This window comes from Oncorhynchus kisutch, unplaced genomic scaffold (genome assembly GCF_002021735.2).
Source record: "Oncorhynchus kisutch isolate 150728-3 unplaced genomic scaffold, Okis_V2 scaffold3991, whole genome shotgun sequence".
NCBI classification, from domain to species: Eukaryota; Metazoa; Chordata; class Actinopteri; order Salmoniformes; family Salmonidae; genus Oncorhynchus; species Oncorhynchus kisutch.
Genome location: NW_022265936.1, coordinates 67,143 through 92,003, shown reverse-complemented (window position 1 = coordinate 92,003; position 24,861 = coordinate 67,143). Strand labels below are relative to the sequence as shown.

Here is a 24,861-nt window from a genome sequence, read left to right as displayed (position 1 = left end):
TGACTCTGTACCGTAACACCCTGTATATAGCCTCCACATTGACTCTGTACCGTAATACCCTGTATATAGCCTCCACATTGACTCTGTACCGTAATACCCTGTATATAGCCTCCACATTGACTCTGTACCGTAATACCCTGTATATAGCCTCCACATTGACTCTGTACCGTAATACCCTGTATATAGCCTCCACATTGACTCTGTACCGGTACCTCCTGTATATAGCCTCCACATTGACTCTGTACCGGTACCCCCTGTATATAGCCTCCACATTGACCCTGTACCGTAATACCCTGTATATAGCCTCCACATTGACTCTGTACCGGTACCCCCTGTATATAGCCTCCACATTGACTCTGTACCGTAACACCCTGTATATAACCTCCACATTGACTCTGTACCGTAATACCCTGTATATAGCCTCCACATTGACTCTGTACCGGTACCCCCTGTATATAGCCTCCACATTGACTCTGTACCGTAACACCCTGTATATAGCCTCCACATTGACTCTGTACCGTAATACCCTGTATATAGCCTCCACATTGACTCTGTACCGTAATACCCTGTATATAGCCTCCACATTGACTCTGTACCGTAATACCCTGTATATAGCCTCCACATTGACTCTGTACCGTAATACCCTGTATATAGCCTCCACATTGACCCTGTACCGTAATACCCTGTATATAGCCTCCACATTGACCCTGTACCGTAATACCCTGTATATAGCCTCCACATTGACTCTGTACCGGTACCCCCTGTATATAGCCTCCACATTGACTCTGTACCGTAACACCCTGTATATAGCCTCCACATTGACTCTGTACCGTAATACCCTGTATATAGCCTCCACATTGACTCTGTACCGTAATACCCTGTATATAGCCTCCACATTGACTCTGTACCGTAATACCCTGTATATAGCCTCCACATTGACTCTGTACCGTAATACCCTGTATATAGCCTCCACATTGACTCTGTACCGGTACCTCCTGTATATAGCCTCCACATTGACTCTGTACCGGTACCCCCTGTATATAGCCTCCACATTGACCCTGTACCGTAATACCCTGTATATAGCCTCCACATTGACTCTGTACCGGTACCCCCTGTATATAGCCTCCACATTGACTCTGTACCGTAACACCCTGTATATAACCTCCACATTGACTCTGTACCGTAATACCCTGTATATAGCCTCCACATTGACTCTGTACCGTAATACCCTGTATATAGCCTCCACATTGACTCTGTACCGGTACCCCCTGTATATAGCCTCCACATTGACTCTGTACCGTAATACCCTGTATATAGCCTCCACATTGACTCTGTACCGTAATACCCTGTATATAGCCTCCACATTGACTCTGTACCGTAATACCCTGTATATAGCCTCCACATTGACTCTGTACCGTAATACCCTGTATATAGCCTCCACATTGACTCTGTACCGTAATACCCTGTATATAGCCTCCACATTGACTCTGTACCGTAATACCCTGTATATAGCCTCCACATTGACTCTGTACTGTAATACCCTGTATATAGCCTCCACATTGACTCTGTACCGTAATACCCTGTATATAGCCTCCACATTGACTCTGTACCGTAATACCCTGTATATAGCCTCCACATTGACTCTGTACCGTAATACCCTGTATATAGCCTCCACATTGACTCTGTACCGTAATACCCTGTATATAGCCTCCACATTGACTCTGTACCGTAACACCCTGTATATAGCCTCCACATTGACTCTGTACCGTAATACCCTGTATATAGCCTCCACATTGACTCGGTACCGTAATACCCTGTATATAGCCTCCACATTGACTCTGTACCGTAATACCCTGTATATAGCCTCCACATTGACTCTGTACCGTAATACCCTGTATATAGCCTCCACATTGACTCTGTACCGTAACACCCTGTATATAGCCTCCACATTGACTCTGTACCGTAACACCCTGTATATAGCCTCCACATTGACTCTGTACCGGTACCCCCTGTATATAGCCTCCACATTGACTCTGTACCGTAACACCCTGTATATAGCCTCCACATTGACTCTGTACCGTAATACCCTGTATATAGCCTCCACATTGACTCTGTACCGGTACCCCCTGTATATAGCAGCCTTGTTATTGAACTGCTCTTCTTTAATTATTTGTTACTTTTCTTTCTTATATTTTACTTAACATGTATTTTTCTTAACTGCATAGTTGGTATTCAGCATTTCGCCGCTTGTGACACATAACATTTGATTTGATTAAACCCCTTTGTTACGGTCTAAATAAGTTCAGGAGTAGAAATGAACTTTGAATGACTACCTCATCTCTGTACCCCACACATACAATGACTACCTCATCTCTGTACCCCACACATACAATGACTACCTCATCTCTGTACCCCACACATACAATGACTACCTCATCTCTGTACCCCACACATACAATGACTACCTCATCTCTGTACCTCACACATACAATGACTACCTCATCTCTGTACCTCACACATACAATGACTACCTCATCTCTGTACCCCACACATACAATGACTACCTCATCTCTGTACCCCACACATACAATGACTACCTCATCTCTGTACCTCACACATACAATGACTACCTCATCTCTGTACCCCACACATATAATTATCTGTAAGGTCCCTCCGGTTGAGCAGTGAATTTCAAACACAGAATCAAACCTTTGATCATGGTGAAGTTAGTAATTACACTGTGGATGGTGTATCAATACACCCAGTCCCTACAATGATACAGGTGTCCTTTCTAACTCGGTTAACGGAGAGGAAGGAAACCGCTCAGTGTTTTCACCATGAGGCCAATGGCGACTGCAAAACAGTTCGAGTTTAATGGCTGTGATCATATGAGAAAAACGAGGATGGACAACATTGTAGTTACTCCACAATACTAACCCAATTGACAGAGTGAAAAGAAGGACGCCTGTACAGAATAAAAATATTCCAAACATGCATCCTGTTTGCAACAAGGCACTAACGTAAAACTGCAAAAATGTGGCAAAGAAATTAACTTTATGTCCTGAATACAAAGCGTTATGTTTGGGGCAAATCCAACACAACATCACTGAGTACCACTCTTCATAATTTCAAAGATGAGGTGGCTGCATCATGTTATGGGTATGCTTGTCATCGGCAAGGACTAGGGAAGTTTTTTAGGATAGAAATCAACGGAATAGAGTGAAGCACAGACACAATCCCAGAGGAAAACCTGGTTGTCTGCTTCCCAATACAGATACGTATTCCAAAACATGCAAAAAATATAATGTACAAATATTGTACAATCCAAGTGTGTAAAGTTCTTAGAGAATTACCCACAAAGCTTACCCAGAAAGACTCACAGCTGTAAATCGATGCCAAAGATGATTCTAACATGTACTGACTCAGGGGTGTGAATACTTGTAAAATTAGATATTTCTGTATTTAATTTTCAATACATTTCTAAAAACCTGTTTTCACTTTTGTCATTATGGGGTATTGTGATGTCATTATGGGGTATTGTGATGTCATTATGGGGTATTGTGATGTCATTATGGGGTATTGTGATGTCAATATGGGGTATTGTGATGTCATTATGGGGTATTGTGATGGCATTATGGGGTATTGTGATGGCATTATGGGGTATTGTGATGTCATTATGGGGTATGTAATCCATGTGGAATTCAGGCTGTAACACAACAACATGTGTAATAAGTCCAGGGGTATGAATACTTTCTGAAAGCACTGGACAACAGATTGATAGTGAGCATCATGTAGATCCGTAGCCAATCAGAAAATAGAACATAGTCTCTGTGTCAGATGCCAGATAGTTCCCTAAACGCTACTATACAGGGAACAGGATGTGAATAGACGTGTCCTGTATCTCTCAGTTCCCAGGTAACAGTAATGAATCAGTCACAGCTGCCATCTTTCCAACCGTCCCTCCACCTCTCATCCACGAGGGAACAGTCAAACGGCTGCTTCCCCAGCCGAGCGTTGACGTCGTTATGGACGCCACACAGCCACTGGGAGAGGGCGTGGCGACTACTGGCGTCTGGCTGATTGGTCTTCAGCCTGAGGAAACAGGAAGTGATGTCATCAACACTGTGGTGGAGTCCCTACTCGACTACATTGCAGACGATCTTACAATGCCTGGACAGGTATTTAACAGATCAGCTAACCACATATAATATAGCAATCTGACGCCCGACTGCATAGTGGATGATGTGGCATGCAACTATTGATTGATGCAATGCTACTCCTGGGTATCTAGTTGGGCAGGAAGTGGACCTGTATCTACTGCCAATCATCTGTGACCTTTAACCCACTAGAACCAATTATACAACTCTCAACACCAGCCAACGTAACACACAATAACATAACCTCTAACCCCTGACCTTGTCCGCAGGTCCTCAGCACACTCCTCGCAGGGGAAGACCTTAGAGAAGAGGTTGATGAACTGTCCCATGTCTGTCTGCTGTCTGGGGGAGGGCCGGTCTGGGTAGTAAGCTGCCATGGTGTGCAGGAAGGACCAGGTGTTACGCCCTAACTCTTCCCTGTCCAGCGGACACTCCGGCTGCTGCTGGGGCTCCACATGCTCAGCTGGGGCCGCCTACACACACACAGGGATACAGATAGACACACATTCTGCTTGACTGAGTTGTCTGATGGGCATTACCAAGTCATCATTACTCAACATGATGAAACAGAGTTAGTAGGCTATCCACACTGACATCATTCAGGGCTACTAATGTAAATAGGTCCTCTACTAGATAATAGTAGAGGCCTGGCCGAGTCAGAACAAAGTGGCAGCTTACAGAGGTGTCCATGAGGAAACATCTTATCAGCTACATAAACAGTGATGTTTGTCTCAAACAAGTAGCTTTATGGTCGGTTGATGTTTGTCTCAAACAAGTAGCTTTATGGTCGGTTGATGTTTGTCTCAAACAAGTAGCTTTATGGTCGGTTGATGTTTGTCTCAAACAAGTAGCTTTATGGTCGGTTGATGTTTGTCTCAAACAAGTAGCTTTACGGTAGGTTGACGCTCATAACCTTCAGTCTGAGAGGACAGTCAGTTTCTAAAGGCCAAATCAAAAGAAACGTGTGTTTTTATACGCGTGAACGAGAGTGCAGACGCTGGAATTAGAATGCACAGTAGTGAAACTGGCCGTGCGCGTCAGTACGCAGTACATCATGCGTGGCTCACTTGTGGGTGTGCTGGCAGCATATTGCAGAACAGTCGATTGTGCGTCAAGAATTCAGCATATAGCAAGTTTGTATGAAGGTCTGGTTATTAAATGGGTAAATAGTTTAATGAATTTATGGCCATGGAGGAGGGTGAAAGGATAGCAGATCCAGCTGTCAAAGATCTAGAGAGAAGGCTATTCTGGATAGGGCAGGGACTTCTGGATAGGGCAGGGACCTCTGGATAGGGCAGGGACCTCTGGATAGGGCAGGGACCTCTGGATAGGGCAGGGACCTCTGGATAGGGCAGGGACCTCTGGATAGGGCAGGGACCTCTGGATAGGGCAGGGACCTCTGGATAGGGCAGATAGGGCAGGGACCTCTGGATAGGGCAGGGACCTCTGGATAGGGCAGGGACCTCTGGATAGGGCAGGGACTTCTGAGCTCTTCACCTCAGCACGGGAGCCAATCCGTGTTGCAGATCGTCACCTCCTACATCTAAGAGGTTGCTGTTCCCTGGCAACACCTGGTGCCGTAGAATTCACTATGCACAACCAAAAACTATTTTAAGAGCCACCCACATTGCAATAAGAGTATTCTTCCATTTACTTAGCTATGTCAACTGCAGATAATTAAATTCACAGTTTCTCTCCCATGGAATAAAAAAAAAAAAACGTATATTTTTTAAAATTCCGTTCGCTCTCCAATTTAGTGAAATCCAATTGGTAGTAGTTCCAGTCTTGTCCCATCGTTGCAACTCCCGTACGGACTCGGGAGGGGCGAAGGTCGAGAGCCATGCTCACCTGTGGCGTTTTCTGGACCTTCATCCACGACTTGAAGTCGGTACAAGCCCTGCACGGCTTTTTCTTAGGTTCTCCGGTCTGCTCCGGGTCCTTACCGGTGCTGTCCTCCGGGGGCCTGCCGGTTATGATGGGGAACCCCTGGATGCCCGCGGTGGATGATCCTCCGGTGGACGCGGCCATGTCCGCTGTGTTACTGTGGGAAGGACTGTCATCGGACCAGAACCCGCGGCTGAAGGACGCTTCCGTTATAACGCTTTATAACTCCTCCTCCATGTGTTCTATATATGACACCCGGCCTCCATGTTCACCAACTACACATGTCTGAATTTATTCTAAACATGTAGGGCAGTAAGTCCACTCGAACAGTGTTCTGTAAACTACTTGATATTTGACCAGGAACTATTTTTCCAGGTATTTAACGTTAGATGTTTTGTTCCCCACCGGAATCAAAAGAGAACGGAACCCTGTAGTTCCGGTTTGTGATGTCATTTTCCTATGCATGCAGTTGAGTCGAACACATTTAAAGTGTATATTTTTCATAGATATTACTACCGGCTGATCAGTTTTGTGTTTGTATGTTACCTTCTTGGTTTTTTAGTTAAATCTGTAGTTTTTATTTGATTGACAAATTAATGTTGCGGTCTTCTCACTAGTTGCCTAACACAGGAAGCTACCGCTAGTTAGCGAGCTTGCTAGCCTATTGGGGAGTAGCAGTGTTGACACGTTTCAATCACAGGAGGTTGGTGGCACCTTCATTCGGGAGGATGGACTCGTGGTAATGGCTGGAGTGAAATGAGTGGAATGGTATCAAACACATGGTTTCCATTCGCTCCGTTCCTGCCATTATTATGAGCCGTCCTCCACCCAGCAGCCTCCAGTGGTTCCAGTCTGATAGTAGTGTCTCTCTCCAGGCAGTAACCAGTCTGATGTCTGTCTCTCTCCAGGCAGTAACCAGTCTGATGTGTGTCTCTCTCCAGACAGTAACCAGTCTGATGTCTGTCTCTCTCCAGGCAGTAACCAGTCTGATGTCTGTCTCTCTCCAGGCAGTAACCAGTCTGATGTGTGTCTCTCTCCAGGCAGTAACCAGTCTGATGTGTGTCTCTCTCCAGACAGTAACCAGTCTGATGTCTGTCTCTCTCCAGACAGTAACCAGTCTGATGTCTGTCTCTCTCCAGGCAGTAACCAGTCTGATGTCTGTCTCTCTCCAGGCACTAACCAGTCTGATGTGTGTCTCTCTCCAGACAGTAACCAGTCTGATGTCTGTCTCTCTCCAGGCAGTAACCAGTCTGATGTGTGTCTCTCTCCAGGCAGTAACCAGTCTGATGTCTGTCTCTCTCCAGACAGTAACCAGTCTGATGTCTGTCTCTCTCCAGGCAGTAACCAGTCTGATGTCTGTCTCTCTCCAGGAGAGTAACCAGTCTGATGTCTGTCTCTCTCCAGACAGTAACCAGTCTGATGTAGTGTCTCTCTCCAGACAGTAACCAGTCTGATGTGTGTCTCTCTCCAGGCAGTAACCAGTCTGATGTGTGTCTCTCTCCAGACAGTAACCAGTCTGATGTAGTGTGTCTGTCTCTCTCCAGACAGTAACCAGTCTGATGTAGTGTGTGTGTCTCTCTCCAGGCAGTAACCAGTCTGATGTCTGTCTCTCTCCAGACAGTAACCAGTCTGATGTCTGTCTCTCTCCAGACAGTAACCAGTCTGATGTCTGTCTCTCTCCAGGCAGTAACCAGTCTGATGTCTGTCTCTCTCCAGGCAGTAACCAGTCTGATGTGTGTCTCTCTCCAGACAGTAACCAGTCTGATGTAGTGTCTCTCTCCAGGCAGTAACCAGTCTGATGTAGTGTCTCTCTCCAGGCAGTAACCAGTCTGATGTAGTGTCTCTCTCCAGGCAGTAACCAGTCTGATGTAGTGTCTCTCTCCAGGCAGTAACCAGTCTGATGTAGTGTCTCTCTCCAGGCAGTAACCAGTCTGATGTAGTGTGTGTGTCTCTCTCCAGGCAGTAACCAGTCTGATGTGTCTCTCTCTCCAGGCAGTAACCAGACTAGAAGTGTAACCTGCCCGCTACGACAACATGGGTATCCTGGAGAAGATAGGAGAGATAGAGAGAGAGATCTCTCGAACACAGAAAAACAAAGGTAAGACAGAGGTGTGCCGAGAGTGGCCGGCTGGGTTGAGTTTGAGTTGATTTTATTTTTACAGGGACAGTGCACATTAATCAACGTTTCAGTAAAAGTGCCGGTTTTAGCCAGCCGGCTAATTTTCAACCGCAGTACCTGGGCAGGTTATTAAAAACAATTACAATATAGACAATCATTGAGCAGTGAGCAACATAGGACAAGCAAGACGTAGCATACAGACAGAGCAACATAGAACAAGCAAGACGTAGCATACAGACAGAGCAACATAGAACAAGCAAGACGTAGCATACAGACAGAGCAACATAGAACAAGCAAGATGTAGCATACAGACAGAGCAACATAGAACAAGCAAGATGTAGCATACAGACAGAGCAACATAGAACAAGCAAGATGTAGCATACAGACAGAGCAACATAGAACAAGCAAGATGTAGCATACAGACAGAGCAACATAGAACAAGCAAGATGTAGCATACAGACAGAGCAACATAGAACAAGCAAGACGTAGCATACAGACAGAGCAACATAGAACAAAATTCATAAAAGCAACAGTGTTTCTACACCTCACAAGCTACAGACAACAGATGGAAAGCGGCAACACACAGCTAGGGACCATGTTCACAAATCTGACTGACCTTTAGCCATGTCTTCAAGCATTTTGTGAAAGTGTGATATGTGGTGCAGTTATGTGTGTCTGATGGCAGTGTATTCCAGACATGGGAAGCTCTCACAGAGAATGCAGATTTACTAAAGGTGCTTTTCCTTAAGGGAACTATACAGTCACCTCTCATGGCAGACCTTGTGGATCTGGTGCCATATGTTTGGGTTTTCTGTTTAACAAAAGTACTGAGTGGAGGGGGAGCCAGGCTGTTTAGGATCACTCTGACACACTGAGTTCTGTCTTCAAGGTATGATTTCATCCATCTCAAGGCATCGGGGGGGAAAAGTTGAACTTGGACAATTTTAGCTAGCCAGTTCCTCTGTCAGGCCTCGCTAGTGGGGTCTGTCTACCCAGGACATCTCAATCAACTTATGTCACAGTGAGAGTGTGAGCACGAATTAGTGTATTTTTATCATGGATCCCCATTAGCTCAGCTACTCTTCCTGGGTTTTATTATGGATCCCCATTAGCTCAGCTACTCTTCCTGGGGTTTATTATGGATCCCCATTAGCTCAGCTGCTCTTCCTGGGTTTTATTATGGATCCCCATTAGCTCAGCTGCTCTTCCTGGGGTTTATTATGGATCCCCATTAGCTCCGCTACTCTTCCTGGGGTTTATCATGGATCCCCATTAGCTCAGCTGCTCTTCCTGGGGTTTATTATGGATCCCCATTAGCTCAGCTACTCTTCCTGGGGTTTATTATGGATCCCCATTAGCTCCGCTACTCTTCCTGGGGTTTATCATGGATCCCCATTAGCTCAGCTACTCTTCCTGGGGTTTATCATGGATCCCCATTAGATCAGCTACTCTTCCTGGGGTTTATCATGGATCCCCATTAGCTCAGCTACTCTTCCTGGGGTTTATCATGGATCCCCATTAGATCAGCTACTCTTCCTGGGGTTTATCATGGATCCCCATTAGCTCCGCTACTCTTCCTGGGGTTTATTATGGATCCCCATTAGCTCAGCTACTCTTCCTGGGGTTTATCATGGATCCCCATTAGCTCAGCTACTCTTCCTGGGGTTTATTATGGATCCCCATTAGCTCGGCTGCTCTTCCTGGGGTTTATTATGGATCCCCATTAGCTCAGCTACTCTTCCTGGGGTTTATTATGGATCCCCATTAGCTCAGCTACTCTTCCTGGGGTTTATCATGGATCCCCATTAGATCAGCTACTCTTCCTGGGGTTTATCATGGATCCCCATTAGATCAGCTACTCTTCCTGGGGTTTATCATGGATCCCCATTAGCTCAGCTACTCTTCCTGGGGTTTATCATGGATCCCCATTAGCTCAGCTACTCTTCCTGGGGTTTATCATGGATCCCCATTAGCTCCGCTACTCTTCCTGGGGTTTATCATGGATCCCCATTAGCTCAGCTACTCTTCCTGGGGTTTATCATGGATCCCCATTAGCTCCGCTACTCTTCCTGGGGTTTATCATGGATCCCCATTAGCTCAGCTACTCTTCCTGGGGTTTATTATGGATCCCCATTAGATCAGCTACTCTTCCTGGGGTTTATCATGGATCCCCATTAGCTCAGCTACTCTTCCTGGGGTTTATCATGGATCCCCATTAGCTCCGCTACTCTTCCTGGGGTTTACCATGGATCCCCATTAGCTCAGCTACTCTTCCTGGGGTTTATCATGGATCCCCATTAGATCAGCTACTCTTCCTGGGGTTTATTATGGATCCCCATTAGCTCAGCTACTCTTCCTGGGGTTTATTATGGATCCCCATTAGCTCAGCTACTCTTCCTGGGGTTTATTATGGATCCCCATTAGCTCAGCTACTCTTCCTGGGGTTTATCATGGATCCCCATTAGCTCGGCTACTCTTCCTGGGGTTTATTATGGATCCCCATTAGCTCAGCTACTCTTCCTGGGGTTTATCATGGATCCCCATTAGCTCGGCTACTCTTCCTGGGGTTTATTATGGATCCCCATTAGCTCAGCTACTCTTCCTGGGGTTTATTATGGATCCCCATTAGCTCAGCTGCTCTTCCTGGGTTTTATTATGGATCCCCATTAGCTCAGCTACTCTTCCTGGGGTTTATTATGGATCCCCATTAGCTCAGCTGCTCTTCCTGGGGTTTATTATGGATCCCCATTAGCTCAGCTACTCTTCCTGGGGTTTATTATGGATCCCCATTAGCTCAGCTGCTCTTCCTGGGGTTTATTATGGATCCCCATTAGCTCAGCTACTCTTCCTGGGGTTTATCATGGATCCCCATTAGCTCAGCTACTCTTCCTGGGGTTTATTATGGATCCCCATTAGCTCAGCTGCTCTTCCTGGGGTTTATTATGGATCCCCATTAGCTCAGCTACTCTTCCTGGGGTTTATTATGGATCCCCATTAGCTCAGCTACTCTTCCTGGGGTTTATTATGGATCCCCATTAGCTCAGCTACTCTTCCTGGGGTTTATCATGGATCCCCATTAGCTCAGCTACTCTTCCTGGGGTTTATTATGGATCCCCATTAGCTCAGCTACTCTTCCTGGGGTTTATTATGGATCCCCATTAGCTCAGCTGCTCTTCCTGGGGTTTATTATGGATCCCCATTAGCTCGGCTGCTCTTCCTGGGGTTTATTATGGATCCCCATTAGCTCAGCTACTCTTCCTGGGGTTTATTATGGATCCCCATTAGCTCAGCTGCTCTTCCTGGGGTCCAGCAAAATGAAGGCAGTTACACAATTTACACCAGAATTCACTACACACTATGTGTTTTCCCTCAGGCCCCTACTCCACCAGAATTCACTACACTGTGTGTTTGCCCTCAGGCCCATACTCCACCAGAATTCACTACACTATGTGTTTTCCCTCAGGCCCCTACTCCACCAGAATTCACTACACTATGTGTTCCCTCAGGCCCCTACTCCACCAGAATTCATTACACACTATGTGTTCCCTCAGGCCCCTACTCCACCAGAATTCACTACACACTGTGTGTTTGCCCTCAGGCCCCTACTCCACCAGAATTCACTACACACTATGTGTTCCCTCAGGCCCCTACTCCACCAGAATTCACTACACACTGTGTGTTTGCCCTCAGGCCCCTACTCCACCAGAATTCACTACACACTGTGTGTTTGCCCTCAGGCCCCTACTCCACCAGAATTCACTACACTATGTGTTCCCTCAGGCCCCTACTCCACCAGAATTCACTACACTATGTGTTTTCCCTCAGGCCCCTACTCCACCAGAATTCACTACACTATGTGTTCCCTCAGGCCCCTACTCCACCAGAATTCACTACACTATGTGTTTGCCCTCAGGCCCCTACTCCACCAGAATTCACTACACACTGTGTGTTTGCCCTCAGGCCCCTACTCCACCAGAATTCACTACACACTGTGTGTTTGCCCTCAGGCCCCTACTCCACCAGAATTCACTACACACTGTGTGTTCCCTCAGGCCCCTACTCCACCAGAATTCACTACACTATGTGTTTGCCCTCAGGCCCCTACTCCACCAGAATTCACTACACACTGTGTGTTCCCTCAGGCCCCTACTCCACCAGAATTCACTACACTGTGTGTTTGCCCTCAGGCCCCTACTCCACCAGAATTCACTACACACTGTGTGTTCCCTCAGGCCCCTACTCCACCAGAATTCACTACACTATGTGTTTGCCCTCAGGCCCCTACTCCACCAGAATTCACTACACTATGTGTTTGCCCTCAGGCCCCTACTCCACCAGAATTCACTACACTGTGTGTTCCCTCAGGCCCCTACTCCACCAGAATTCACTACACTATGTGTTTGCCCTCAGGCCCCTACTCCACCAGAATTCACTACACTATGTGTTCCCTCAGGCCCCTACTCCACCAGAATACACTACACACTGTGTGTTTGCCCTCAGGCCCCTACTCCACCAGAATTCACTACACTATGTGTTTGCCCTCAGGCCCCTACTCCACCAGAATTCACTACACTATGTGTTCCCTCAGGCCCCTACTCCACCAGAATTCACTACACTATGTGTTCCCTCAGGCCCCTACTCCACCAGAATTCATTACACACTATGTGTTCCCTCAGGCCCCTACTCCACCAGAATTCACTACACACTGTGTGTTTGCCCTCAGGCCCCTACTCCACCAGAATTCACTACACACTATGTGTTCCCTCAGGCCCCTACTCCACCAGAATTCACTACACACTGTGTGTTTGCCCTCAGGCCCCTACTCCACCAGAATTCACTACACACTGTGTGTTTGCCCTCAGGCCCCTACTCCACCAGAATTCACTACACTATGTGTTTTCCCTCAGGCCCCTACTCCACCAGAATTCACTACACTATGTGTTCCCTCAGGCCTCTACTCCACCAGAATTCACTACACTATGTGTTTGCCCTCAGGCCCCTACTCCACCAGAATTCACTACACACTGTGTGTTTGCCCTCAGGCCTCTACTCCACCAGAATTCACTACACTGTGTGTTTGCCCTCAGGCCCCTACTCCACCAGAATTCACTACACACTGTGTGTTTGCCCTCAGGCCCCTACTCCACCAGAATTCACTACACTATGTGTTTGCCCTCAGGCCCCTACTCCACTACCACATATCTACAACACTAAATGCATGTGTACGTGTCTGTATAGTAGTGAGTATGTTATTGTGTGTCTGTATAGTAGTGTGTGTGTGTCTGTATAGTAGTGTGTGTGTGTCTGTATAGTAGTGTGTGTGTGTGTGTGTGTCTGTATAGTAGTGTGTGTGTGTCTGTATAGTAGTGTGTGTGTGTGTGTGTGTGTGTGTGTGTGTATATGTGTCTGTATAGTAGTGTGTGTGTGTCTGTATAGTAATGTGTCTGTATAGTAGTGTGTATGTTATTGTGTGTGTGTCTGAATAGTAGTGTGTGTGTGTCTGTATAGTAGTGTGTGTGTGTCTGTATAGTAATGTGTCTGTATAGTAGTGTGTGTGTGTGTGTGTGTGTGTCTGTATAGTAGTGTGTGTGTATGTCTGTATAGTAGTGTGTGTGTATAGTAGTGTGTATGTTATTGTGTGTGTGTGTCTGTATAGTAGTGTGTGTGTCTGTATAGTAATGTGTATGTTATTGTGTGTGTGTCTGTATAGTAGTGTGTGTGTGTGTCTGTATAGTAGTGTGTGTTATTGTGTGTGTGTGTGTGTCTGTATAGTAGTGTGTGTGTGTGTGTCTGTATAGTAGTGTGTGTGTGTGTGTCTGTATAGTAGTGTGTGTGTGTGTGTCTGTATAGTAGTGTGTGTGTGTGTGTGTCTGTATAGTAGTGTGTGTTATTGTGTGTGTGTGTGTCTGTATAGTAGTGTGTGTGTGTGTGTGTGTGTGTCTGTATAGTAGTGTGTATGTTATTGTGTGTGTGTCTGTATAGTAATGTGTCTGTATAGTAGTGTGTGTGTGTGTGTGTGTGTGTCTGTATAGTAGTGTGTATGTTATTGTGTGCGTGTCTGTATAGTAATGTGTCTGTATAGTAGTGTGTATGTTATTGTGTGTGTGTGTGTCTTCACCTGGACCATTACAGTAGTGAGTTCTTGTGCAGCTTGTTGTACTCCAGACGGAGTACCATCTGGGCCTGCTGAAGGCTAAGCTAGCTAAGTCCCAGTATTTCCCCCTGTGTGTGTAGCCACGGAGTACCATCTGGGCCTGCTGAAGGCTAAGTCCCAGTATTTCCCCCTGTGTGTGTAGCCACTGAGTACCATCTGGGACTGCTGAAGGCTAAGTCCCAGTATTTCCCCCTGTGTGTGTAGCCACTGAGTACCATCTGGGCCTGCTGAAGGCTAAGTCCCAGTATTTCCCCCTGTGTGTGTAGCCACTGAGTACCATCTGGGCCTGCTGAAGGCTAAGTCCCAATATTTCCCCCTGTGTGTGTAGCCACTGAGTACCATCTGGGCCTGCTGAAGGCTAAGTCCCAGTATTTCCCCCTGTGTGTGTAGCCACGGAGTACCATCTGGTCCTGCTGAAGGCTAAGTCCCAGTATTTCCCCCTGTGTGTGTAGCCACGGAGTACCATCTGGGCCTGCTGAAGGCTAAGCTAGCTAAGTCCCAGTATTTCCCCCTGTGTGTGTAGCCACAGAGTACCATCTGGGCCTGCTGAAGGCTAAGCTAGCTAAGTCCCAGTATTTCCCCCTGTGTGTGTAGCCACAGAGTACCATCTGTGCCTGCTGAAGGCTAAGCTAGCTAAGTCCCAGTATTTCCCCCTGTGTGTGTAGCCACGGAGTACCATCTGGGCCTGCTGAAGGCTAAGCTAGCTAAGTCCCAGTATTTCCCCCTGTGTGTGTAGCCACGGAGTACCATCTGGGCCTGCTGAAGGCTAAGTCCCAGTATTTCCCCCTGTGTGTGTAGCCACAGAGTACCATCTGGGCCTGCTGAAGGCTAAGCTAGCTAAGTCCCAGTATTTCCCCCTGTGTGTGTAGCCACAGAGTACCATCTGGGCCTGCTGAAGGCTAAGTCCCAGTATTTCCCCCTGTGTGTGTAGCCACTGAGTACCATCTGGGCCTGCTGAAGGCTAAGTCCCAGTATTTCCCCCTGTGTGTGTAGCCACGGAGTACCATCTGGGCCTGCTGAAGGCTAAGCTAGCGAAGTACCGCGCCCAGCTGCTGGAACCGTCCAAGTCCGCAGGAGCCAAAGGAGAGGGCTTCGATGTCATGAAATCTGGAGACGCACGTGTTGCACTGATTGGCTTCCCCTCCGTCGGAAAGGTCAGACAGGAAACAGACTGAGCACGCTCACAACGTGTCCTCTAGTCCTGTGTGTTAACTCATGTCTCTGTCCTCTAGTCCTGTGTGTTAACTCATGTCTCTGTCTCTGTCCTCTAGTCCTGTGTGTTAACTCATGTCTCTGTCTCTGTCCTCTAGTCCTGTGTGTTAACCCATGTCTCTGTCCTCTAGTCCTGTGTGTTAACTCATGTCTCTGTCCTCTAGTCCTGTGTGTTAACTCATGTCTCTGTCTCTGTCCTCTAGTCCTGTGTGTTAACTCATGTCTCTGTCCTCTAGTCCTGTGTGTTAACTCATGTCTCTGTCCTCTAGTCCTGTGTGTTAACTCATGTCTCTGTCTCTGTCCTCTAGTCCTGTGTGTTAACCCATGTCTCTGTCCTTTAGTCCTGTGTGTTAACCCATGTCTCTGTCTCTGTCCTCTAGTCCTGTGTGTTAACTCATGTCTCTGTCCTCTAGTCCTGTGTGTTAACTCATGTCTCTGTCTCTGTCCTCTAGTCCTGTGTGTTAACTCATGTCTCTGTCTCTGTCCTCTAGTCCTGTGTGTTAACTCATGTCTCTGTCCTCTAGTCCTGTGTGTTAACTCATGTCTCTATCTCTGTCCTCTAGTCCTGTGTGTTAACTCATGTCTCTGTCCTCTAGTCCTGTGTGTTAACCCACGTCTCTGTCCTCTAGTCCTGTGTGTTAACTCATGTCTCTGTCTCTGTCCTCTAGTCCTGTGTGTTAACTCATGTCTCTGTCTCTGTCCTCTAGTCCTGTGTGTTAACTCATGTCTCTGTCTCTGTCCTCTAGTCCTGTGTGTTAACTCATGTCTCTGTCTCTGTCCTCTAGTCCTGTGTGTTAACCCATGTCTCTGTCCTCTAGTCCTGTGTGTTAACTCATGTCTCTGTCCTTTAGTCCTGTGTGTTAACCCATGTCTCTGTCCTCTAGTCCTGTGTGTTAACCCATGTCTCTGTCCTCTAGTCCTGTGTGTTAACAACTCATGTCTCTGTCTCTGTCCTCTAGTCCTGTGTGTTAACTCATGTCTCTGTCCTCTAGTCCTGTGTGTTAACCCATGTCTCTGTCCTCTAGTCCTGTGTGTTAACTCATGTCTCTGTCCTTTAGTCCTGTGTGTTAACCCATGTCTCTGTCCTCTAGTCCTGTGTGTTAACCCATGTCTCTGTCCTCTAGTCCTGTGTGTTAACAACTCATGTCTCTGTCCTCTAGTCCTGTGTGTTAACTCATGTCTCTGTCTCTGTCCTCTAGTCCTGTGTGTTAACTCATGTCTCTGTCTCTGTCCTCTAGTCCTGTGTGTTAACCCATGTCTCTGTCCTCTAGTCCTGTGTGTTAACTCATGTCTCTGTCTCTGTCCTCTAGTCCTGTGTGTTAACCCATGTCTCTGTCCTCTAGTCCTGTGTGTTAACCCATGTCTCTGTCCTCTAGTCCTGTGTGTTAACCCATGTCTCTGTCCTCTAGTCCTGTGTGTTAACCCATGTCTCTGTCCTCTAGTCCTGTGTGTTAACTCATGTCTCTGTCCTCTAGTCCTGTGTGTTAACTCATGTCTCTGTCCTCTAGTCCTGTGTGTTAACCCATGTCTCTGTCCTCTAGTCCTGTGTGTTAGCCCATGTCTCTGTCCTCTAGTCCTGTGTGTTAACTCATGTCTCTGTCTCTGTCCTCTAGTCCTGTGTGTTAACTCATGTCTCTGTCTCTGTCCTCTAGTCCTGTGTGTTAACCCATGTCTCTGTCCTCTAGTCCTGTGTGTTAACCCATGTCTCTGTCCTCTAGTCCTGTGTGTTAACCCATGTCTCTGTCCTCTAGTCCTGTGTGTTAACTCATATCTCTGTCTCTGTCCTCTAGTCCTGTGTGTTAACTCATGTCTCTGTCTCTGTCCTCTAGTCCTGTGTGTTAACTCATGTCTCTGTCTCTGTCCTCTAGTCCTGTGTGTTAACTCATGTCTCTGTCTCTGTCCTCTAGTCCTGTGTGTTAACTCATGTCTCTGTCCTCTAGTCCTGTGTGTTAACTCATGTCTCTGTCCTCTAGTCCTGTGTGTTAACCCATGTCTCTGTCCTCTAGTCCTGTGTGTTAGCCCATGTCTCTGTCCTCTAGTCCTGTGTGTTAACTCATGTCTCTGTCTCTGTCCTCTAGTCCTGTGTGTTAACTCATGTCTCTGTCTCTGTCTCTGTCCTCTAGTCCTGTGTGTTAACCCATGTCTCTGTCCTCTAGTCCTGTGTGTTAACCCATGTCTCTGTCCTCTAGTCCTGTGTGTTAACCCATGTCTCTGTCCTCTAGTCCTGTGTGTTAACTCATGTCTCTGTCTCTGTCCTCTAGTCCTGTGTGTTAACTCATGTCTCTGTCTCTGTCCTCTAGTCCTGTGTGTTAACTCATGTCTCTGTCCTCTAGTCCTGTGTGTTAACTCATGTCTCTGTCCTCTAGTCCTGTGTGTTAACTCATGTCTCTGTCCTCTAGTCCTGTGTGTTAACCCATGTCTCTGTCCTTTAGTCCTGTGTGTTAACCCATGTCTCTGTCCTCTAGTCCTGTGTGTTAACCCATGTCTCTGTCCTCTAGTCCTGTGTGTTAACTCATGTCTCTGTCTCTGTCCTCTAGTCCACCTTCCTCAGTCTGATGACAGCAACTGCCAGTGAAGCAGCTTCCTATGAGTTCACCACCCTGACCTGTATCCCTGGAGTTATAGAGGTACATCCACCCCAAACCACACCTCATATACCACACCACACACCACACACACACCATACACCATACCACACACACACCATACCACACCTCATATACCACACCACAGACACCATACCACACACACCATACACCATACCACACACACCATACACCATACCACACCTCATACACCACACACCACACACACCATACCACACACACCATACACTATACCACACATACCATACCATACACCATACCACACACACCATACCACACCCCACACACCATACCACACAAACCATATACCATACCGCACCTCATACACCATACCACACATACCGTACCACACCTCATACACCATATACCACACCTCATACACCATACCACACACACCATACCACACCTCATACACCATATACCACACCTCATACACCATACCACACACACCATACCACACCTCATACACCATACCCCATACCACACCTCATACACCATACCATATACCATACCACACACTATACCACATATACCATATACCACACACTATAACACACACCCCATATACCACACAGCATACCCCAAACCCTTTACCACACACCATATACCAAACACCCCATACCACACCATACCACACACACCATACCACACACCCCATACCATACACTATACCACACACCCCATATACCACACACCATACCACACCCCATACCATATACCATTCCACACACTCCATACCATACCACACACCCAATACCATATACCATACCACACACTATACCACATATACCATATACCACACACCATAACACACACCCCATACCATATACCATTGCACACACCTCATACCATTCCACACACCCCATACCATATACCATTCCACACACCTCATACCATACCACACACCCAATACCATATACCATTCCACACACCCCATACAATACCATACCACACACTATACCACATATACCACACACCCCACACCATACCAACCACACCACATACACCATACCACATACACCATACCACACACCATATACCACACCATACCACACTCTATACCATACCACACACCCCATATACCACACACCCCATATACCCAACACCATACCCCCCACACCCCATATACCACACACCATACCACACACCCCATATACCACATACCATGCCACATAACATACACACCCCCACATACCATACCATACCACATACCATACCCCATACACCATACCACACACCCCATATACCACACACCATACCACATACCATACCACACACCCCATATACCCCACACCATACCATGCCACATAACATACACACCCCCACACACCATACCACACCCCATATACCCCATACCATACCACATACCATACCACACACCCCATATACCATACCACACACCATACCACACACCCCATATACCCCACACCATACCATGCCACATAACATACACACCCCCACACACCATACCACACCCCATATACCCCACACCATACCATACCACACCCCATATACCCCATACCATTCCATACCACACCCCATACCACATAACATACACAACCCCACATACCATACCACACCCCATATACCCCACACCATTCCATACCGCATACCATACCACACACCCCATAAACACCACACCATATACCACACACCATACCATGCCCCACACCCCATATACACCACACCATACCACACCCCATACCACATAACATACACACCCCCATATACCCCACACGTACCACACACTCCATATACCACACCCCATACCATACCACATAACATACACACCCCCACATACAATACCATACCACACCCCATATACCCCACACCATACCACACACCCCATATACCACAACCCATACCACATACCATATCACACCCCATATACCACAACCCATACCACATACCATATCACACCCCATATACCCCACACCACACACACCATACCATACCACACACCCCATATACTCCACACCACACACACCATACCATACCACACACCCCATATACTCCACACCACACACACCATACCATACCACACACCCCATATACTCCACACCACACACACCATACCATACCACACACCCCATATACTCCACACCACACACACCATACCATACCACACACCCCATATACCCCACACCACACACACCATACCATACCACACACCCCATATGCCACACACAATACCATACCACAGAACATACACACCCCCACATACCATACCACACCCCATGTACCACACACCATACCATACCACACACCCCATATACCACACACCATACCATACCACATAACATACACACCACACACACCATACTATACCACACACCATACCACACCACACACACCATACTATACCACACACCATACCACACCACACACACCATACTATACCACACACCATACCACACCACACACACCATATACCCCATACCATACCACATGACATACACACCCCCACATACCATACCACACCCCATATACCACACACACCATACCATACCCCACACCCCATATACCATACCATACACACCCCCACATACCACACACCCCATATACCACACACCCCATATACCCCACACCATACCATACCACACACCCCATATACCACACACCCCGTATACCACACACCATACCATACCACACACCCCATATACCACACCCCATATACCTCACACCATACCACATAACATACACAACCCCACATGCCATGGGGTTGTGGGGTCCAGCTGACAGTAGTGTATAATAACCCATCCTGTTGTCCTGCAGTATAATGGAGCCAACATCCAGCTGACAGTAGTGTATAATAACCCATCCTGTTGTCCTGCAGTATAATGGAGCCAACATCCAGCTGACAGTAGTGTATAATAACCCATCCTGTTGTCCTGCAGTATAATGGAGCCAACATCCAGCTGACAGTAGTGTATAATAACCCATCCTGTTGTCCTGCAGTATAATGGAGCCAACATCCAGCTGACAGTAGTGTATAATGACCCATCCTGCAGTATAATGGAGCCAACATCCAGCTGACAGTAGTGTATAATGACCCATCCTGCAGTATAATGGAGCCAACATCCAGCTGACAGTAGTGTATAATAACCCATCCTGTTGTCCTGCAGTATAATGGAGCCAACATCCAGCTGACAGTAGTGTATAATAACCCATCCTGTTGTCCTGCAGTATAATGGAGCCAACATCCAGCTGACAGTAGTGTATAATGACCCATCCTGCAGTATAATGGAGCCAACATCCAGCTGACAGTAGTGTATAATGACCCATCCTGCAGTATAATGGAGCCAACATCCAGCTGACAGTAGTGTATAATGACCCATCCTGCAGTATAATGGAGCCAACATCCAGCTGACAGTAGTGTATAATAACCCATCCTGTTGTCCTGCAGTATAATGGAGCCAACATCCAGCTGACAGTAGTGTATAATAACCCATCCTGTTGTCCTGCAGTATAATGGAGCCAACATCCAGCTGACAGTAGTGTATAATAACCCATCCTGCAGTATAATGGAGCCAACATCCAGCTGACAGTAGTGTATAATAACCCATCCTGTTGTCCTGCAGTATAATGGTGCCAACATCCAGCTGACAGTAGTGTATAATAACCCATCCTGTTGTCCTGCAGTATAATGGAGCCAACATCCAGCTGACAGTAGTGTATAATGACCCATCCTGTTGTCCTGCAGTATAATGGAGCCAACATCCAGCTGACAGTAGTGTATATTAACCCATCCTGTTGTCCTGCAGTATAATGGAGCCAACATCCAGCTGACAGTAGTGTATAATACCCATCCTGTTGTCCTGCAGTATAATGGAGCCAACATCCAGCTGACAGTAGTGTATAATGACCCATCCTGCAGTATAATGGAGCCAACATCCAGCTGACAGTAGTGTATAATAACCCATCCTGTTGTCCTGCAGTATAATGGAGCCAACATCCAGCTGACAGTAGTGTATAATGACCCATCCTGTTGTCCTGCAGTATAATGGAGCCAACATCCAGCTGACAGTAGTGTATAATAACCCATCCTGTTGTCCTGCAGTATAATGGAGCCAACATCCAGCTGACAGTAGTGTATAATAACCCATCCTGTTGTCCTGCAGTATAATGGAGCCAACATCCAGCTGACAGTAGTGTATAATAACCCATCCTGTTGTCCTGCAGTATAATGGAGCCAACATCCAGCTGACAGTAGTGTATAATAACCCATCCTGTTGTCCTGCAGTATAATGGAGCCAACATCCAGCTGACAGTAGTGTATAATAACCCCATCCTGCAGTATAATGGAGCCAACATCCAGCTGACAGTAGTGTATAATAACCCCATCCTGCAGTATAATGGAGCCAACATCCAGCTGACAGTAGTGTATAATAACCCATCCTGCAGTATAATGGAGCCAACATCCAGCTGACAGTAGTGTATAATAACCCATCCTGCAGTATAATGGAGCCAACATCCAGCTGACAGTAGTGTATAATAACCCATCCTGTTGTCCTGCAGTATAATGGAGCCAACATCCAGCTGACAGTAGTGTATAATAACCCATCCTGTTGTCCTGCAGTATAATGGAGCCAACATCCAGCTGATAGTAGTGTATAATAACCCATCCTGTTGTCCTGCAGTATAATGGAGCCAACATCCAGCTGACAGTAGTGTATAATGACCCATCCTGTTGTCCTGCAGTATAATGGAGCCAACATCCAGCTGACAGTAGTGTATATTAACCCATCCTGTTGTCCTGCAGTATAATGGAGCCAACATCCAGCTGACAGTAGTGTATATTAACCCATCCTGTTGTCCTGCAGTATAATGGGGCCAACATCCAGCTGACAGTAGTGTATAATAACCCATCCTGTTGTCCTGCAGTATAATGGAGCCAACATCCAGCTGACAGTAGTGTATAATGACCCATCCTGCAGTATAATGGAGCCAACATCCAGCTGACAGTAGTGTATAATGACCCATCCTGTTGTCCTGCAGTATAATGGAGCCAACATCCAGCTGAGAGTAGTGTATATTAACCCATCCTGTTGTCCTACAGTATAATGGAGCCAACATCCAGCTGACAGTAGTGTATAATAACCCATCCTGTTGTCCTGCAGTATAATGGAGCCAACATCCAGCTAACAGTAGTGTATAATGACCCATCCTGCAGTATAATGGAGCCAACATCCAGCTGACAGTAGTGTATAATGACCCATCCTGTTGTCCTGCAGTATAATGGAGCCAACATCCAGCTGACAGTAGTGTATAATAACCCATCCTGTTGTCCTGCAGTATAATGGAGCCAACATCCAGCTGACAGTAGTGTATAATAACCCATCCTGTTGTCCTGCAGTATAATGGAGCCAACATCCAGCTGACAGTAGTGTATAATAACCCATCCTGTTGTCCTGCAGTATAATGGAGCCAACATCCAGCTGACAGTAGTGTATAATAACCCCATCCTGCAGTATAATGGAGCCAACATCCAGCTGACAGTAGTGTATAATAACCCCATCCTGCAGTATAATGGAGCCAACATCCAGCTGACAGTAGTGTATAATGACCCATCCTGTTGTCCTGCAGTATAATGGAGCCAACATCCAGCTGACGGTAGTGTATAATAACCCATCCTGCAGTATAATGGAGCCAACATCCAGCTGACAGTAGTGTATAATAACCCCATCCTGCAGTATAATGGAGCCAACATCCAGCTGACAGTAGTGTATAATGACCCATCCTGCAGTATAATGGAGCCAACATCCAGCTGACAGTAGTGTATAATAACCCATCCTGTTGTCCTGCAGTATAATGGAGCCAACATCCAGCTGACAGTAGTGTATAATAAACCATCCTGCAGTATAATGGAGCCAACATCCAGCTGACAGTAGTGTATAATAACCCATCCTGTTGTCCTGCAGTATAATGGAGCCAACATCCAGCTGACAGTAGTGTATAATGACCCATCCTGCAGTATAATGGAGCCAACATCCAGCTGACAGTAGTGTATAATAACCCATCCTGTTGTCCTGCAGTATAATGGAGCCAACATCCAGCTGACAGTAGTGTATAATAACCCATCCTGTTGTCCTGCAGTATAATGGAGCCAACATCCAGCTGACAGTAGTGTATAATAACCCATCCTGCAGTATAATGGAGCCAACATCCAGCTGACAGTAGTGTATAATAACCCATCCTGTTGTCCTGCAGTATAATGGAGCCAACATCCAGCTGACAGTAGTGTATAATAACCCATCCTGTTGTCCTGCAGTATAATGGAGCCAACATCCAGCTGACAGTAGTGTATAATGACCCATCCTGTTGTCCTGCAGTATAATGGAGCCAACATCCAGCTGACAGTAGTGTATATTAACCCATCCTGTTGTCCTGCAGTATAATGGAGCCAACATCCAGCTGACAGTAGTGTATAATACCCATCCTGTTGTCCTGCAGTATAATGGAGCCAACATCCAGCTGACAGTAGTGTATAATGACCCATCCTGCAGTATAATGGAGCCAACATCCAGCTGACAGTAGTGTATAATAACCCATCCTGTTGTCCTGCAGTATAATGGAGCCAACATCCAGCTGACAGTAGTGTATAATGACCCATCCTGTTGTCCTGCAGTATAATGGAGCCAACATCCAGCTGACAGTAGTGTATAATAACCCATCCTGTTGTCCTGCAGTATAATGGAGCCAACATCCAGCTGACAGTAGTGTATAATA

The 24,861-nt window shown here is 46.7% G+C and overlaps 2 protein-coding genes across 5 annotated transcripts in view; one reads left to right on the top strand and one right to left on the bottom strand.

Moving 5' to 3' along the window:
- Positions 1-2,823: 2,823 nt before the first annotated feature.
- Positions 2,824-6,417, bottom strand: LOC109887380 (FAD-linked sulfhydryl oxidase ALR). Its single transcript, XM_020478779.2, has 3 exons — positions 6,006-6,417; positions 4,416-4,630; positions 2,824-4,092 (listed from the first exon to the last, which is right to left on the bottom strand). Exons 1-3 carry the CDS (start codon positions 6,183-6,185, stop codon positions 3,930-3,932), a joined length of 558 nt encoding a protein of 185 aa, XP_020334368.2. The 5' UTR covers positions 6,186-6,417; the 3' UTR covers positions 2,824-3,929.
- The window catches only part of LOC116372983 (developmentally-regulated GTP-binding protein 2), a 39,074-nt gene continuing 20,610 nt past the window's right edge, over positions 6,398-24,861 (top strand). The window contains exons 1-4 of one of the 4 annotated variants that reach the window (XM_031821539.1): positions 6,398-6,509; positions 8,034-8,139; positions 15,308-15,468; positions 18,064-18,153. In XM_031821539.1, coding sequence (XP_031677399.1) covers positions 8,076-8,139; positions 15,308-15,468; positions 18,064-18,153 — 315 coding nt within the window. In that variant the 5' untranslated portion in view covers positions 6,398-6,509; positions 8,034-8,075. Of the gene's footprint in view, positions 6,745-8,033; positions 8,140-15,307; positions 15,469-18,063; positions 18,154-24,861 lie in introns of all 4 variants that reach the window. The other 3 variants (XM_031821540.1, XM_031821538.1, XM_031821541.1) reach the window with 3 other exon arrangements.